Source organism: Dipodomys ordii, unplaced genomic scaffold (assembly GCF_000151885.1).
Source record: "Dipodomys ordii isolate 6190 unplaced genomic scaffold, Dord_2.0 Scaffold175, whole genome shotgun sequence".
Taxonomy (NCBI): domain Eukaryota; kingdom Metazoa; phylum Chordata; class Mammalia; order Rodentia; family Heteromyidae; genus Dipodomys; species Dipodomys ordii.
Window position 1 is genome coordinate 499282 of NW_012267391.1, and position 17197 is coordinate 516478.

General features: G+C 38.3%; 1 protein-coding gene across 8 annotated transcripts; it reads left to right on the forward strand.

Annotated features, from left to right (window-relative positions):
- The first annotated feature begins 370 nt into the window (after window positions 1–370).
- Znf639 (zinc finger protein 639) lies at window positions 371–9908 on the forward strand. 8 transcript variants are annotated; one of them, XM_013033697.1, is made up of 8 exons: window positions 371–616; window positions 1042–1368; window positions 2962–3033; window positions 3451–3480; window positions 3640–3708; window positions 5269–5379; window positions 8068–8202; window positions 8344–9908. In XM_013033697.1, the coding sequence occupies exons 4-8, from the start codon at window positions 3474–3476 to the stop codon at window positions 9492–9494; spliced, it is 1473 nt and encodes a 490-aa protein (XP_012889151.1). In that variant the 5' UTR covers window positions 371–616; window positions 1042–1368; window positions 2962–3033; window positions 3451–3473; the 3' UTR covers window positions 9495–9908. The 8 variants fall into 8 exon arrangements, with proteins under 8 accessions (XP_012889151.1, XP_012889154.1, XP_012889152.1 ...); XM_013033699.1 differs by lacking the exon at window positions 371–616 and adding an exon at window positions 2774–2830 and having other exon boundaries at window positions 660–1368; XM_013033700.1 differs by lacking the exon at window positions 1042–1368 and having other exon boundaries at window positions 371–634.
- The last annotated feature ends 7289 nt before the right edge of the window (window positions 9909–17197 follow it).

The window sequence follows — 17197 nt, forward strand, 5'->3', positions numbered from 1 at the left end:
TCAAATGACATCGCTGCTGGTCCTAACTCAGGCAACATCATTCCGGTACTTCCAGGAAACCAGTGTGAGAGAGAGGCTACTTGCCCACAGTGTTTCAAGGGCTCCTTCATTGCAGCAGGGAAGCAGGGAGCCTGTGAGAAAAGCTAGTTTAGGGTAGTCCTGGAGCAGTTCTTGGGAGGAAACACTCTAAAGGGGTGGTGCGTCGCTGATACTCCAGCGGCAGGGGGCGCTAGTTTCGGGGCTACTCCGGGCTGGAGGCCTGCAGTGCCTCCTAGGCCAGGCATGTGGTCGGGTCTGGCCTCCAAAACCCGCTCCCCTCTGCTCCACCCCCATGCTGCCTCCCTCCCGCCCTCTCGGTTAGCCCCGGAGGTGCACGGCGCAGGCGCGGATTAGAGCGGCAGCGAGGCTAGCGCAGCCTCCGCAGCCTGTGCCTGCAGTTCCGCAGGGCTGGTGTGGGGACGAGGCGCCGGCCCGGTAGCGGCCCAAGAAAGCGGGAGGGCAGGAGCTGCGTCGCCCGCCTCTGCGTGACCCGTAGGCCTGTGTGCTTCAGCTCCGGAAGCCGCCGCTATCACCTGGGATCTGCGCTTGGGCAGACGGAGCCCGTGGTGCGGAGGAGGTGAGTATGTTGGAGGAGGTGAGTGTGCTGGAGGAGCGGTCAGTCGCCGGACTGCAGCCGGGAACGCGAGCGGGCGGGCCCCTCTGTCTAGGCGGGCGGGAGGGGAAAGAGCAGGCCGGCCGCTTCTTTAAACTGAAATCCTACCAGAAAGTGACCAAACGGTGGCGCTCGCTGCCTCGTCCCGAAGACTGGCCCATCCCCTGCGGACGCCCAGGCCCAGCGTCCGCTTTCCTGGTGGCGCCCTGGGTTGGACTTCTGGAGTCCCCTGGGCTCCCGCCTCTGCTCCGGTCCGGACTTGGGACTGTGGTGTGCGGTGCGTTGGACGGCCCCGGGGGCCTTCCCGCGGCGCGACCCGGGGCTGGCGAGCTGGACCGGGCCGTCGGCCTGAACGCTGACCCCGCCCTTCCGCTTGGTTTTGCGGGCAGGCAGCCTTGGACGCGGACATGAGGAAGTCGCAGCAGTTCATTTCAGAGTCCTGCCCGGCCGCGCAAATGGCTATTCTAATTCTTACTGGTCATGTGCTTTCGTGAAGACTCGCTCTAAGGCCGGCGTGTGCTGAGCTCTAGTTCATTCTTGACTAAAACATCGTCTTCTTTCAAAATACGGGAAGATAATGTTTATTGTGAAAAGGAAAAAGAGAGCTCTTTTTTTTAAACTCACTAAACAGCCAGCATATTATTGTATAGAGACATCTTACACCAATTAAAAAGAAAGACTACTTTTACATCGTATGAAAGACCTTTAAGAATAAGGTTGGTCTTTATTTTTCAAAAAGTGCTGACTGCCTAGTATATGCATTGTGTTTTGTACACTGATGCTTTTGATGGTTAAAAAAAACAGTGATAAGATGCTAACATGTATTTTATGAGATGTCCCATTTAGAAAAGTAATGTTTCATATGTCATGACCTCATATTTTGTGTGAAAAGAATATATAACTCAGCAGAGGAAAAACTGTACTAAAGTATTAGCAGTATGGGTTTTTTTTTGAGTGAGTAATTTAGGTGATTAAAGAGTGTAATTGTCTTGATTTCTTGCAGTGATACATTGTATATAGTTCACATTTAAGTGGGGGAGAGAGGGTTGATAAGTTCTCTGTGATACACAATATTTCTAGTAAGAGCAAATGTTTATATGATGTCCTGAGTGAGAAGCTTTTTGCATATAAAAAGCTCCTGAAAATGTTTACTTAAATTAGGGTATTAGTAATTTTGGTAATGAACATATTCCAACTACATATCTAGATATAATAGACATTCAACCATAATGACAGTTCTGATCAGCTTCTGAATTTTATTCAGCATTAAGAAGGAGTCAAACTCTTCCTCTTCCTGATCAAAGTGATTTTGCTCTCCTTCACTTAGTCTGAATCCAGCCAGCATGCAACATTAATTTGGATACTATGCCTGGTTCCCGTTCTTTACTTTTTTATTCAAGTTCTAAACAACTTGAAAAATTCACTGATATAATGAAGCCAGTCCAAGCAGGAAAATCCATGAGACTCTTTTTTTTTGCCAGTCCTGGGGCTTGAACTCAAGGCCTGGGTACTGTCCCTGAGCTTTTTAGTCGAGGCTAGCACCCTACCATTTGAGCCACAGCACTACTTCTGGCTTTTTCTGTTTATGTGGTACTGAGGAATTGAATCCAGGGCTTCATGCATGCTAGTCAGGCACTCTGCCACTAAGCCATATTCCTAGCTGGTAACTCTTATCTGCAATAAACTACTCAGAAAAAGTGCTTTAGCTTAAGTGGTAATGTTAGCCTTTAGCACAAAGAGGCTCAGGGACAGCATGCAGGCCCTGAATTCAAGCCCTAGGAGCAGCAAAAAAAGAAACCATGGGTTTTAAAAATTGATTAGGTCATATTCAGATTTCAACACCATCCCTAATTGAATATCCAGATTTAACTTCTCTTTATATGCTTTAGTTTGCTAATCAATTAACATAGTATAAATATGATTTTGAGAAGTGTGGATTTGAGATTAGTGGATTGCTCATAACAAGATTGAAATATGTTCACATTCTAGTGTATAATTGGTGCTCAATGAAATGTTATTTTAATGTATACAATGTGTAACTTCCATGGCTCTAATTGTGTTTACTTTTGTTTGTTTTTTTAATGCTAAATAAGGTAATGCTTATTTACATTCCTATTTTAGTATCAAGATATAGCTACAACTTTAGAAGTTCATTTCAAAAAAATGAAAAATTTACAAGTAATCTAGTATTTTTATTCTTTTTTTGTAAACATATTTATAACAAATTTGTCATCAGCTATTTTTATTCTTTTATCTTAGAAATAAGTCACATGTTTGCTTATATAACTTTTCTTACGTTTCCCATATAGGTCTTTTATTACCATCTGTGGAACTTCCTTATAATTCATTTTTCCTCACTGGAATATTAAGAATTATATCAGGTTAGTAAAATATAGTGAAACAAGTTCATTTTTATAACACTTCTTAAGGATTTAATTATAAGTGGTTGTCAAAACCTATTCTGAAGGCTGGGAAGGTGTCTCAGTGGTAGAGTAGCTTGCTTTGCATGCATGAGGCCCTGGGTTCGATTCCTTAGCACTACGTAAGTAGAAAAAGCCAAAAATGGTGATGTGGCTCAAGTGGTAGAGCAGTAGTCTTAAGCTGAAGAGCTGAGAGACAGCACCAAGGCCCAGAGTTAAGGCCCCACAACCAACAAAAAAAAAGAAAGAAAGAAAACAAATCAATGTCCTTTCTTTAAGTTTTATTAGAAAAATAAAATATAAACATAGTATTATATAATGTAGCATTTTTCTTTGTGTGTGTGTGTGTGTTTGTTTTTCTGCTTATGTGGTGCTGAGGAATCGAACCCAGGGCCTCATGCATGCAAGGCAAGCACTCTACCACCTTCCCAGCCCCCTGTAGCATTTCTCTTATGAGGCTTATTTTCCACATGTTACACACTAATTTCTTACTACCAATAAATACCTCAAAGAATTTTAATAATACTCTTCTTTGTTCCATGTTTATTAAATGTTCTCATTTTTTAGGTAGAAAAGATATGAATGAGTATCCTAAAAAAAGAAAAAGGAAGACTTTACACCCTTCTCGTTATTCAGGTTAGTATATAATTAAATTGAGGTTAGATCATGGTCCATTATCTCATAAATGACTAAATGAGACTGATATATGGATCAGTTTTTGGGTAAGGAAACACTTTTGACTAAATTCTCTGAATATATATTCCTTACTGTTTACCACGTACTAGCCACGTGTTAGAACTTTACAAACTTTATGTAATCCTCATAACTCCACCAGTTATAGACACTTAAATTTAGATATCCAAGGTTACTTACTCATGCTTTTCCTGATTCCCAACCTACATTTAATAAACTTTAGTAGAAAGTATTTTACATTATTAAGGAAGCAAACTATGTTACTTTTGGAAATATGAGCTTTTCTTTTTTAAATTAAAATTTCATTCTAATTGATGTTGGTTCTGCTGTGTTAGCAGCTGTGGCCACTCCAGCTCTAATATACATTATACATACTTAGGACAGTCTCAAATACACTTGTTACCTTACATTCTTCAAATACAAAGAAATTAAGCCTAATCTACTACTTATGTGTACGTTCCAGAAAAAAACTTAAAATGACTATGTTTAGGAGCCTCCATTGGTCCACACCATTTCCCTTATGTAGTATGGTTTCTTTATACTAAATGGCATAACTTCCTGCCAATTCCTAAGAAGCTAATTTGCTATTTTGTGCCACTAAAACACAGCATGATCAGGCGCCAGTTGCTTATGTCTAGCTACTCAGGAGACTGAGATCTGGACCATGGTTCGAAGCCAGCCATGGCAGAAGACTCTTATCTCCAATAAACTACAACAACAACAACAAAAAACTATAAGTGGAGCTGGTGGCTCAAGCAGTAGAACACTAGCCTTGAGCAAAATAAGGTCAGAGACAGGACCCAGGTCCTGAGTTTTAGCCACACACCTATTTTTTAAAGAAAGAAAGAATGCATATGTATTATATAATATCTATAATATAAGTTCTTTTAATGGTAAATGTGAATCCATAGCCTACTCAGGGGACTACTACCTAGTAGGAGACTTATAATATCTGAGTATGGAGATTTGAAGCCAGCTGGGACAGGAAAGTTCAAGAGACTCCTCTACCCAATTAATCAGCAAAAAAAGCCAGAAGTGGAGATGTGATTCAAGTTGTAGACTACTATTCTTGAGCAGAAAAGGCCAAATTTGAGTGCATCACCCTGAATTCAAGCCTCAGTAGCAGCGTATGCATACACATGGGTACACACACACACAAGCTAAATGTCATTATGAGACTGAATATAAAAGCTTTAGATCTTGAAAATATGTTTATTTAAATCATGAAGGTTTGAACTAAGCATATAGGTCAGGTCAATAGTGAAACATTTGTCTACCATGCACAATGCCCATGGTTTGATTCTCAACACTAGAAGGGGGAAGGAAGGAGGGCTAAAGGTATGGTTCAAATGGTAGAGCACTTGCCAAGCAAGTCTCAGGTCTTGAGTTCAAACCCAGAGCTGCCAAGGAATAGTTTTCACAAAGTACTATAAGATACATTATTTAATGATAAGACATTAAATGATTATCTTATTAAAATTTTTCATTCTGTTTTATGTTCAGATTCCTCTGGAGTAAGCAGAATTGCAGATGGATTCAATGGAATTTTTTCTGATCATTGTTACAGTGTCTGCTCTATAAGACAGCCAGACTTAAAATATTTTGACAACAAAGGTATGTTTCATATTTTCCAATTTTTTTCCATTTGCTTTCTACAGGGTCTAGGGGTAAAGCTATGTGCTAAAGTCCTTGCCTAGCATGTGAAGGCACTGCAAAAATTATTTTTACTTTGTCCTCATTTGAAAAGATAAGTGAAATGTAGGTTGATTGTTTCAAAGGAGACAAGCTTTTGAATTTACAATAATGTAAGGAGAGCTATTTTGTTTTTAGAAAATACCACTTTATTTTACAAGGGGAGATCTCATTGTGACCTTTCCACACATGTATACAATGTAGTTCAATCAGTCTCCACACTTGTATAATTCTTACCTTCATTCCCCTTCTTAAAATAATTTCAACAAGTTTCAGTTGCTCTGTTTTCATACTTACCAACAATTTATTTCAACCTTTTCCATCCTCTTTTTACCCTGGAGCTCTTTTTTTAACTTTATTGCAGTACCTACATATAGAAAATTTTATCCTCTTAATTATTTCTAAAATAATTTTCCTTTTAAAGTACACTTCTAAATCCTTTTTGGTGACTAGGCAATTAATGGCAAAGCAGAGGTGACCCAGGGTTGGGAACATTTTTGGTAAAAGATTAGGAATCATTTTATTCACAGTTCTTCTGTTCAGCTATATTTCTCAGTCTGGAGAAGGAAAGAATGGCAAATGATTTGGTCTTTTTCAATCTTGAATTTTTTATTTACTTTTTCTAGGGCACTGAGTGATAACATCTATACTTTATTATTTCTCTGCAGCTACTAATGGGTCCCTGTTACAAAAAATATAAATTGTTGTGCTGGGAAGGTGGCTCAGTGATAGAGCACTTGCCTTGCATGCATGAAGCCCTGGGTTCGATTGCTCAGCACCACATAAGCAGAAAAAATAAAAAAGCCGGAAGTGGCGCTATGGCTCAAATAGTAGAGTGCTAGCTTTGAGCTGAAGAGCTGAGGGACAGCGCCTAGGCCCAGAGTTCAGGCCCCACAACCGGACCCAAAAAAATAATTAAAAAATTAAAATATATATATATTTTTTTTATTTTTTAATTATTCAAATTTTTCAAAATGTAGTTAGGAGCCAGGCACCAGGGGCTCATACCTATAATCCTAGCTACTCAGAAGGTTGAGATCTGAGAACCACGATTCAAAGCCATGCAGGTCTAGAAAGCCTATACAACTCTTCTCTTTTTTTTTTTTTTTGATTGAACTCTGGGCCTGGGCACTGTCCCTCAGCTCTTCAGCTCAAGGCTAGCACTCTACAGCACTGCTTTCATTTTTCTGAGTGGTTTATTGGAGATAAGAGTCTCATGGAGTTTCCTGCCTGGTCTGGCTTTGAACCGCCATCCTCAGATCTCAGCCTCCTGAGTAGCTAGGATTATAGGCGAGAGCCACTGGCGCCCAGCAAGTCTGTAATATTCTTAAAACCAAAAGTGGTGCTGTGGCTCAAGTGGTAGAACAGTCACTTTGAGCACAGAATCTCGGACAGTGCCCAGGCCCTGAGTTCAAGCCCTAGAACTGTTAAAAAAAAATCGTTAGGCAGAGATATTACTTAATAGTCAGATGGTTATACACAAAGATGTTTATAAATATGTGTGGTAGTGTACACACACTTTTTTTTTTACAGTGTTAGCTAAGCATGCCTAAAAGAAATGACATCTCAGCAGTGATGAGCACATTTATTCCCAAATCTTGATTTCTAATACCATTCTCATGTAAAAGGAACTAAGGTCCCTGGAGAAATAGTTGTTTCTTTGTCTGGATCTGATAAGCTTGGATCATCTTAACAATGCTTGAAAATTGAATTACAATTCAAAATATAACTTGAATGTCCATGATCTGTATTGATATCAATACTTGAAGAAAAACAATTGAACAAATAATTTGGGGAGAAGATGCGTATCTGTACAAAATTCTAAATTATTTGTGTTGATATTTCTCCCTTAAGGAAACAGAACATCTTTCCATACTCCTTAATTGTGGGCTGCATCTAGGGTTTTTCTTCCAAAGGTAGAGTCTGTAAGTAGAAAACTGACTTTACAATAGAAAAACCTGTGTACTATCTTAGCCAAGGTGATCAAGGTCAACTCATAATTTCAATCTAATTATGTAAAAGAAATAGACATTCCATTATTGGGACATTCTACAAACTAACAAATAGTTCTCAGAATAATAAAAGTAGCCTAGAGAGACATAGTAAGCAAATGTAACATGGGATAGTGGGATAGAAATGGTCACTAGAGAAAAACTAAGGAAATCTAAGTGAGGTATTACTAAAGTAATAATATATCAATACCAGAAGTAATGCTTTAGTCATTCATTGTAACAAATGAACCAAAATATCTTTCTTTAAATGATCTTATAGTCCAATTTTTTTCATATGACCTATATCTCAGTGTCCTTGTGTTAACTTAAGGTCGCTGGGCCAAAGGATAAAGGCTCATTTGAATTCAGTAAAAGTAGCAAGTGGGAGGCCCTAAATGCAAACCCTAGTAGCTCACATACATACACAAAGGGTATATAGTCCAAATGGAGCATACAACTTGAGCAGATTTTCTGTTTGTTTGGGAGATAGTATAGATAGTATCTCCTTTCATGGCTAAATCTAAATCCTTAGCTTCTCTGTTGGAACTCAAAATTACAATTTTATAATTATGCTTAGTGCTTCAATATAAATAGTATTTTTCCAAATCCTTTTTTACAGATGATGATTCTGATACCGAAACATCAAATGACTTGCCAAAATTTGCAGATGGAATCAAGGCCAGAAACAGAAATCAGAACTACTTGGTTCCTGGTCCTATACTTAGAATTCTAGACCACGCTGCCTTTCCTACAGGTTAGGAAATTAGTTAATAGCCTTGGCAAATTTTATAGAGAAAAATGAAAAAAAAATCAGTATATACCATAAATTTTTTACAGTGTATCTAGATGATTTTGTTTATAAATAGTAGCATAATAAGTTTGTTTTATTTTTCAGAAAAATCTGACATTGAAATTTGTGATGAAGAATGTGATTCACCTGAATCATTATACCAGCAAACTCAAGATGAGAGTCCTGTAGAAGTTCACACCGCAGAAGAAGTTCCTGTTGCTATAGAAGTGCATGCTATATCTGAGGATTATGACATAGAGACAGAAAACAATTCCTCTGAAAGCCTCCCAGACCAAACTGATGAAGAACCACCAGCAAAATTCTGTAAAATTATTGACAAAAGCCAGGCTTTGAATGTGACTGCGCAGCAGAAATGGCCTTTACTGAGAGCTAATAGCAGTGGTCTCTATAAATGTGAACTTTGTGAATTCAACAGTAAATATTTTTCTGATTTAAAGCAGCATATGATCCTGAAGCATAAACGTACTGATTCAAATGTATGTCGAATATGCAAGGAAAGTTTCTCTACAAACATGCTTCTGATTGAACATGCCAAACTACATGAAGAAGATCCCTACATTTGTAAATACTGTGACTATAAGACCGTGATTTTTGAGAACCTCAGCCAGCACATTGCAGACATCCATTTTAGTGATCACTTGTACTGGTGTGAGCAGTGTGATGTACAGTTCTCCTCAAGCAGTGAACTCTACCTACACTTCCAGGAACACAGCTGTGATGAGCAGTATTTGTGTCAGTTTTGTGAACATGAAACTAATGATCCAGAAGACTTGCATAGCCATGTAGTAAATGAGCATGCATGTAAATTAATAGAATTAAGTGATAAATGTAACAGTGGAGAACATGGACAGTACAGCCTGTTAAGCAAAATTACCTTTGACAAATGTAAAAATTTCTTTGTATGTCAAGTGTGTGGTTTTCGGAGTAGACTTCATACAAACGTTAATAGGCATGTTGCTATTGAACATACTAAAATATATCCTCATGTTTGTGATGACTGTGGCAAAGGATTTTCAAGTATGCTAGAATACTGCAAACATTTAAATTCACATTTATCTGAAAGGATTTATTTATGTCAATATTGTGAATACTCTACAGGACAAATTGAAGATCTTAAAATTCATCTAGATTTCAAGCATTCAGCTGAGTTACCTCATAAATGTAGTGACTGCTTGATGAGGTTTGGAAATGAAAGGGAATTAATCAGTCACCTTCCAGTCCATGAGACAACTTAACTGTTCACTTTACATAATGTTTAAAAAATAAATTCAAGGGTTTTTTTTTATGTTAAGATGGATGGCTTTAAGCACAATGTAAGAGATTTACCTTCAAGTCAGTTTTTTAATTTTTTCTTGGCATTGCTAAATTTTCAGTATATAATGATACCTTAATTGTGATGTTTTCAGTTACACAGTAATTCATAGTTGTATTTCCTTTTGGTGACTTACCCAGTTTCTTTGCATGTGCTCATATTTCATGAATTGAAGAGTAACAAATGTACTGAAAAAATGACTGCCTTCCTTAACCATAGAAGGTATTACATTTTCCTTTTTTTTAAAACTCAAGCTTAGCTTTTTGTGTATGATGTCATTAAATTATTGCACTACCAAAACTAAAATGAAAAATAGAGACTTAATTTCTCTTTCCAATCTGAAGTGTAGTTTTCTTGGTGGTTTTTCTTTCATTCTTCTTTCATTTTTTAATCTTCTGTCTGGGGAGCTGTGCACCAGTGCCTCAAACCTATAATCCTTGCTATACAGGAGGCTGAGATTCAGAGGATCACGCAATTAAGTCCAGCCCTAGCAGAAAAGTTTACAGCAAAAATCAGAGCTGAAGTTATAGATCAAGTGGTAGAGCACCAACTTAGCAACAATGAGGACTTAAGTTCAAATCTACTACTAAAAAAATGCATTTCATATAACTCATCTTCATTTAAACAACTATGAATGCATAAACTGAATTACTGATATTAAATTTCTTACTGATTTAAGGAAACACACTAAGTGATTAATAAATGTTAAGATTTGCTGGTCTGATAATGTACTTCAGTTAGTGATAAATTATTTTTACAATCTATATTAATTTCTGTGGCTGCTATAGCAAATCACAACAACTTTGGTTGCATAAATAGCAGAAATTTAGTGACTTACAGAAGTGAAGGTGAGAAGTTGTTCAAAATCAAAGTATTGGCAGAGATGATTCCTTCCAAGGGGTATAAAAGAAGGATCTCTTCCTGAACTCTGTCCTTTGGCTTGTAGATAGCTGTTTTCATGTACACATGGTGTTCTCTGTTTCCAAATTCCTCTTTTTTGGGGGTACTAGTTATCTTGTATTATTATCAACCTCATTTTAAATTGATAAAGATGGTGAATGAGTAAAGTCACATACTGAGGTACGGGGGCTAGGACTTCAATATGAACTTGAGAACACATTTTAGTAATCTGCTTCTGAAATCGCATCAAGAAGATGCAATTATGTTTTTCATTGCCTCAAAATTTTATAAACACTGCTGCTAACAAAATTACTTCTACATATAATTGCTGTAATTAAAAAGACCAATTTGTAATGATGTTTTTACCACTTCAAGAGACATAAGGAAAGCCAATACCTGTAATCTTAGCTACTTGGGAGACTGAAATCTGAGGATCACAATTCAAAGCCAACCCAGGCAGGAAAGTCCATGAGACCCTTATCCTCAACCACCAAAAAGCTGGAAGTGGAATTGTAGCTCAAGTGGTAATGTTAGCCATGAGCAAAAGAGCTCAGGTCAGCACTGAGTCAGCACACACACACACACACACACAATGGCTAGGTGCTTGTAGCTCATGCCCTGTCCACACACACACACACACAATAGCTAGGTGCTTGTAGCTCATGCCCTGTAATCCTAGGCACTCAGGAGACAGATGTAAGGATTGATATTTGAAGCCAGCCCAGGCAGGACCATCTTGTGGAACTCTTATCTCCAATTATCCTCAAAAAAAAAAAAAAAAAACAGAAATGGAGCTGTGGCTTAGGTGGTAGAGCACTAGCGCTAAAGGAAAAAGCTATAAGGGAAAAAATAAATAAGATTTAAGTGAACATAAATAGCTTAAGCCAACTATTAATTCCAATGGAACAGCAAGTTAGGTTAGGTTTTCCCTAAAATTAACACAATTTCATTCCTACAAATTAAGTGAGTTTGGGAGATTAAAGTTCCTTTGAAACTTTATTATGGATTAATTTTTGAGGCAGGGTTTTGTGTAGACAAAGATGGCCTCCAATCTGAAATCCTTCCACCTCACTATAATGCCAGATTTTAGTGCTTGCTACCACATCCAGCTACTTTTTTTTTCTTGTTGAGGTTCAAACGCAGTATTTCATACATGCTGAGCAATATTCTATCACTTAGACATTTTCCAGCCCTCAGTGACTATAACTTGAAATTTCTGTTTTTTAACTAAGCTGCTTTTATTTGCAAATTTTATCAGTATATATTAGCTATTCAAGGGAGAATTTCATTATGACATTTTCATCCTTGTATGTAATATATTCCAATCAGTACCCATCTCCATCACTCTCTTACTCCCTCTTCCTTTCTTATTACAATCTCAACTGTTAACCTGACTTCTGATGCTGCAGGTATCACTTTTTCAAGAAAGCATTTAATGGCGCTGAATGTATGGATTTACATAACGTGTAAGAGCCTATGGAAAAAGATACAGGAGAAAGCAGCTGAATGTTGGCTTGGTCAAAAAGAAGAGCAGCCTCTAGGGAGCTATATTCTCCAAGGCAACTTTCAGCCATTCTCCTTTCCTGGGCTACCAGCCCAAGGCATGTATAGCCTTGGCATCTGAAGCTCCCATGCAATACCATGCCTTCCACCTTCTACCAGGTCCCTTCAACTGCTGCCACATTAGTGAAGGAAGATAAGTAAGAAAGCTAGGCAAAGTACCTCAAGAAAGAAGAGGGGACAGGTACTAGCCTATAATCCTAGATACTCCAGAGCCTGAGACCTGAGAATTGCTAGGCAGTTAGAAAAAGTCCATAAGGCTGTTAAGTCCATTTAACCAGCAAAAAGCCAGAAAGTGGAGATATGAAGATATGGGGAATGCCAGCCTTGAGCAAAAAAGCTAAGAAACAGCTTCCAAGCCCTGAGTTCAAGCCCCAGTACTGGCACAATAAGTAAGGAGGAGGAGGGAGAAATGGACTACTTACTACTGGTCTCAAGAACCACAAGAAAGTGATACCTCAGGATGAGCAGTGGCAGTCCAACTAATTTTTCTCCCAACTCCACTGTTTGATGGAAATCACCATGAAGTTTCTACTTCTATGTTTAAGGGCTCTGTGACTCTGGGATAGAAGCAGACCTTGTGGAGACTCTGGAATAATTTGGGACAATATACTACGAAGTAATGATATCATTTAAACTTGGCTCTTGTGAAATTTGTGTGGCATTTACTACAGAGGAGCCTGTGTACATTGCCAGTGGAAAGGCTTTTCACAACTATTAAGTAAAAGAATCACCTGGCTAGGAAATATTAATGTTCCATCATTAGTTCTGCTATGCATTCAAACCATATTTGGGAAGACTTAGTAGATACACATTTCAGAAAATACTTAAATCTGCTTAAAGTTTCACAAGTAGTTAGATTACATTTTTCCTGAGGTGGACAAGTTAAATGGCAATCCTGTTAATGAACATTTATTGCAAAGGCCATGTAATGCAAGAAAATAGCCTTGAGCTATTTAACTCAACAAGAAGCCCAAAGAACTGCATTTCTCAAGCAGTGATGTCTGTCTATCTGAATGTCTGTCTGTCTCTCTCTCTCTCTCTCTTTTACAGAAAACTGATTTTAAATGATCCTATAAGCTGAAAGTTTCTGCACTGCTTCCCTATAGAAAGCACTTCTTTTGCTTGTTTTTGTTTTCATGTTTTTTTGCAAATGTTTCACTCTTAATTGTAGACACAGCTCTATATTGAGTTTTACAAAAAAGCATGTCTTTCAATATGCATGCAAACAGTGTTCAAGGTAATATAGAATAAGAGTAACATTTAACACAAGTCATCAGCTTTAATCTAAATACACTTACTGCTTAAGTATATCCCACAATATGACTAATTTAAGAAAAGCTGAAAATTGTTGAACATTTTGCTCAACTTTGCTATTACTTCCTAGATGACTTCTGTGTTCAAAAATGCTGACTCTCAGTGGCTCATATTTGTAATCTTAACTACTCAGGACGATAAGATATAAGAATTACAGTTCAGCCAGGCTCCAGTGGCTCATACTTGTAATCCTAGCTAGCCAGGAGGCTGAGATCTGAGGATCATGGTTCAAAGCCAGTCCGGGCAGGAAAGTCCATAAGACTCTCATCTCCAGAAGATCAGAAGTGGCACTGTGGCTCAAGTGGTAGAGCATTCACCTTGACCTAGAGAGCACAGGGACAGCGCCCAAGCCCATAGTTCAAGCCCCAAGACCACCACCAGCAACAACAACAACAAAAAGTTGAAAGCCAGTCCAGGCAGGAAAGTGCATGAGACTCTTACCTCCAGTTAACCACCAAAAAGTTGTAAGTGGGGTTGTGGCGCAAGTGTTAGAATACTAGCCTTGAACCAAAAAGCCTAGGGTCTGAGTTCAAGCCCCAGAACTGGGACGGACAGAAAGACAGACAGACAGACAGACACACACACACACACACACACACACACACACACACACACACACTCACACACAATTCCTGAACCTCAAATCTTTATAATAGCCCATTTCCATCAACAGAGTAAGTACAAATCATGTCTGGACTGCAAAACCTGTTAAACTGAAGTTTTGTTGGTTTTCATGAAAAAAAAATAGTTGAGAAGAGTCAGTGATGAGGATTGATTACATTCTCCGTCTAGCACTCATACTGGACATGATAGACATTCCTCCCTTCCATTCATGCCCAGCTTCGACCACTGCAGTAGCTGTTGCTTACCACTCCTTGGCAATATTTGGTTGAAAAAATCACTGGTGTTTTCTTGTAAAATTTGGCTATTTCCCCTCATGCTGCTTTGGTCACCATAATTGCCTCTATAGCCATCACTCAGTTGATGACTGGTTAGGCTACCATAACTGAACCGGTTTAATGAGCCCATCATGCTCATCACTTGGCTACCATAAGAACCAACTCTTGCTCCTACTATAGAATTCAGGAGGAGTTGTTCAAATCACTATAGCATACTTACTTTGCCATTTTTAAATATAATTTTATTTTTATTAATATGTTACACAGAGGAGTTATCTTTTTATAAGTTAGGTAATGAGTACATTTCTTTTGGCACAATGCCACTGCTTCTTTTGCTTTCCCCAAGTTTTTCCCTCCCATCCCTGCCCACAAGATGCACAGTTCATTTTCCAAACAGTGTATACTGAGTATAATGACCACCTTTGTTCACCCTTCCTCTCTCCATTTCCCCAAAAGACAAAAAAAAACAACAACAAAAAACCCAAATGCAGAAACACCACCAACAACAACAAAAACACATTTATGGGAAGTACTTTTACTCCACACTGAATGGGGCAGTAAGAGGCAGAGAGGACTCCAGCAGCTGACTCTACTTCATGCACATCAGCAAAAAGCCCTGTGAAAGTGCCCAACCACAGAAGAATAAACATAGAAGATGCGGTATAGACATAGCATGTGAAGAATGCTATGTCTATACACAGCCATTTGAAGAAAAAAATGAATGTGATTGGAGAACATCATCTTGAACAAAATAAGCCAAGTTCAAAAAATCAAATTAGCCAAGACGCTAGTGGCTCATGCCTATAATTATAGCTACTCAGGAAGCTAAGATCTAGAAAATAACATTTTATTCTGTGAGACTCCATCTCTAATTAAGTAGAAGACTGTAAGCAACAAAGCTGAGAAACAACACAAAGCACTGAGCACAAATCCCAGTTCCAACTCAAGAAAAAGACATGTATTTTCTTTTATATATGGAAGCTAAACCTAAAAGATATACATATGTGGCGTGGCACATATTCATTGGTATGTATATAAGTATGTAAGGGGGAGGAGGGAAGGAGAGGGAGCAGGAGAGGGAGAGAATATTATCCAATTATGGAACTATTTAGGGGGATGAAGAAAAAGGAAAGAAAGAGTGAATAATTTGAAATATAGTGCAACTATGTATGAAGCAAGGAAATTTCAAGTACAGTTGTTTATCAATAGGGAGATGAGGAGAGAAAGCAATAGTTATTCCACAAAAAATATGCACATATATGCATATATATGTATATGATACATATATATGCACCATAGTGAACAACGTGGTGCATATATTTGTATGTGTTATATACATATAATGAAATATAATACATGTGGTTCAATTAACACAAAAAAAATATGAACAACAGAAAAGTAAAGAAGACTTGTTGGATGGGATAGCACTAGCACAAGAGAATTGGCTTACCAAGGTGGGTAAATGAGGATAAATATGAAATAGTTTGTTTATAAATATTATAAATATGAAATCATTTATGAAAAAAGAATAGTGAAACCTGTTGAAATTGAAGAAGGGGGAGGGGGCTTTCAGAAGGGGAGAGAATGATAGAGATAATGAGATTGATTTGGATATATTGTACACATATGTGGAAATATCACAATGAACACCCCAGCCTTGTAAAACTAATGTATGCTTAATTAAAATGGAGAGAAGAGCTTTTGAAAAATGGCTTGCAATGCATCTTGGGTGTATATTGTCTTGTGCTGTCACCCCTCATTTTTAAGGAGGATAATTAACAGTATGTCAGACTTGAAGTACTTAAATACCATGATTAACTGTGGATATTTGCTCAAGTTATATGCATATATTGGCCTAATTTCCCTTATGGTTTCAGTTATATAATTTAAGACTTTTCTCTAATGGGAAGAAAGAAGGAAAGAAAGAAAGGAAGAAAAAAAAGGAAGGAAGGAAGGAAGGATCGAAGGAAGGAAGGAAGGAAGGAAGGAAGAAAGAAAGAAAGAGGAAGAAAGAGAGGAAGGAAGGGAGAGAGAGGGGGATGGAGGGAGTGAGAGAGAAGGAAGGAAGGCAGGAAGGAGGGAGGGAGGGAAGAGGACAGAAAGAAAGAGAAAGAAAAAAGAAGGAAAGAAAAAGGAAGGAAGGAAGGGAAAGAAAGAAAAAGAGAAAGAAAGAAAGGAAGGAAGGAAGGAAGGAAGAAAGAAAGAAAGAAAGAAAGAAAGAAAGAAAGAAAGAAAGAGGTAATAGGGAGAGGGAACCTATCAGGTGTTTGCAATTACTTAAAAGTAGTGATTTGAGCAATAATATTCTTTTTTTTTTTTTTGCCAATCCTGGGGCTTGAACTCAGGGCCTGGGCAACATCCCTGAGCCTCTCTGTAATCAAGGCTAGCACTCTACCACTTGAGCCAGAGCACCACTTCTGGCCTTTTCTGTTCATGTGGTATTGAGGAATGGAACCCAGGGCTTCATGCATGCTAGGCAAGCACTCTACCCCACCAGTAAGCCACATTCCCAGCCCTGAACAATAATATTCTTTAAAAAAAAAGATTTTCCATATTAAAACAATCACTTCCTTATTACATTCATTCTCATTATTAAACTTGATGCTAAACTGGTAACTCTGAACCCAAATAAATTTGTGAAAAGTAATTCTTCCTTATCAAATGAAATTGTTTTCTCACATTGGTAAATAGAAAGTTGTATTATATAAACTCTTTTGTGTGTGTGTATGCTAGTCTTGGGGGCACTGTCCATTAGCTTTTTTGCTCAAGGCTAGTGTTCTACTACTCTACTATGTGAGTCATAACTCCACTTCCAGTTTTGTTTTTTTCCCCCAATTGTGAGGCTTGAACTCTGTCCTGAGCACTGTCCCTAAGCCTCTCTCTCTCTCCTCTCCTCTCCTCTCCTCTCTGCTCCTCTCCTCTCCTCCCCTCTCCCCTCCCCTCCCCTCCA

What these genes read in the sequence shown, in the direction of transcription:
- Znf639 (XM_013033700.1), top strand. An exon ending in ACACCCTTCTCGTTATTCAG is followed by an intron (nt 3,709 to 5,268) that starts GTTAGTATATAA and finishes TTTTATGTTCAG; the next exon opens with ATTCCTCTGGAGTAAGCAGA. An exon ending in AAAATATTTTGACAACAAAG is followed by an intron (nt 5,380 to 8,067) that starts GTATGTTTCATA and finishes CCTTTTTTACAG; the next exon opens with ATGATGATTCTGATACCGAA.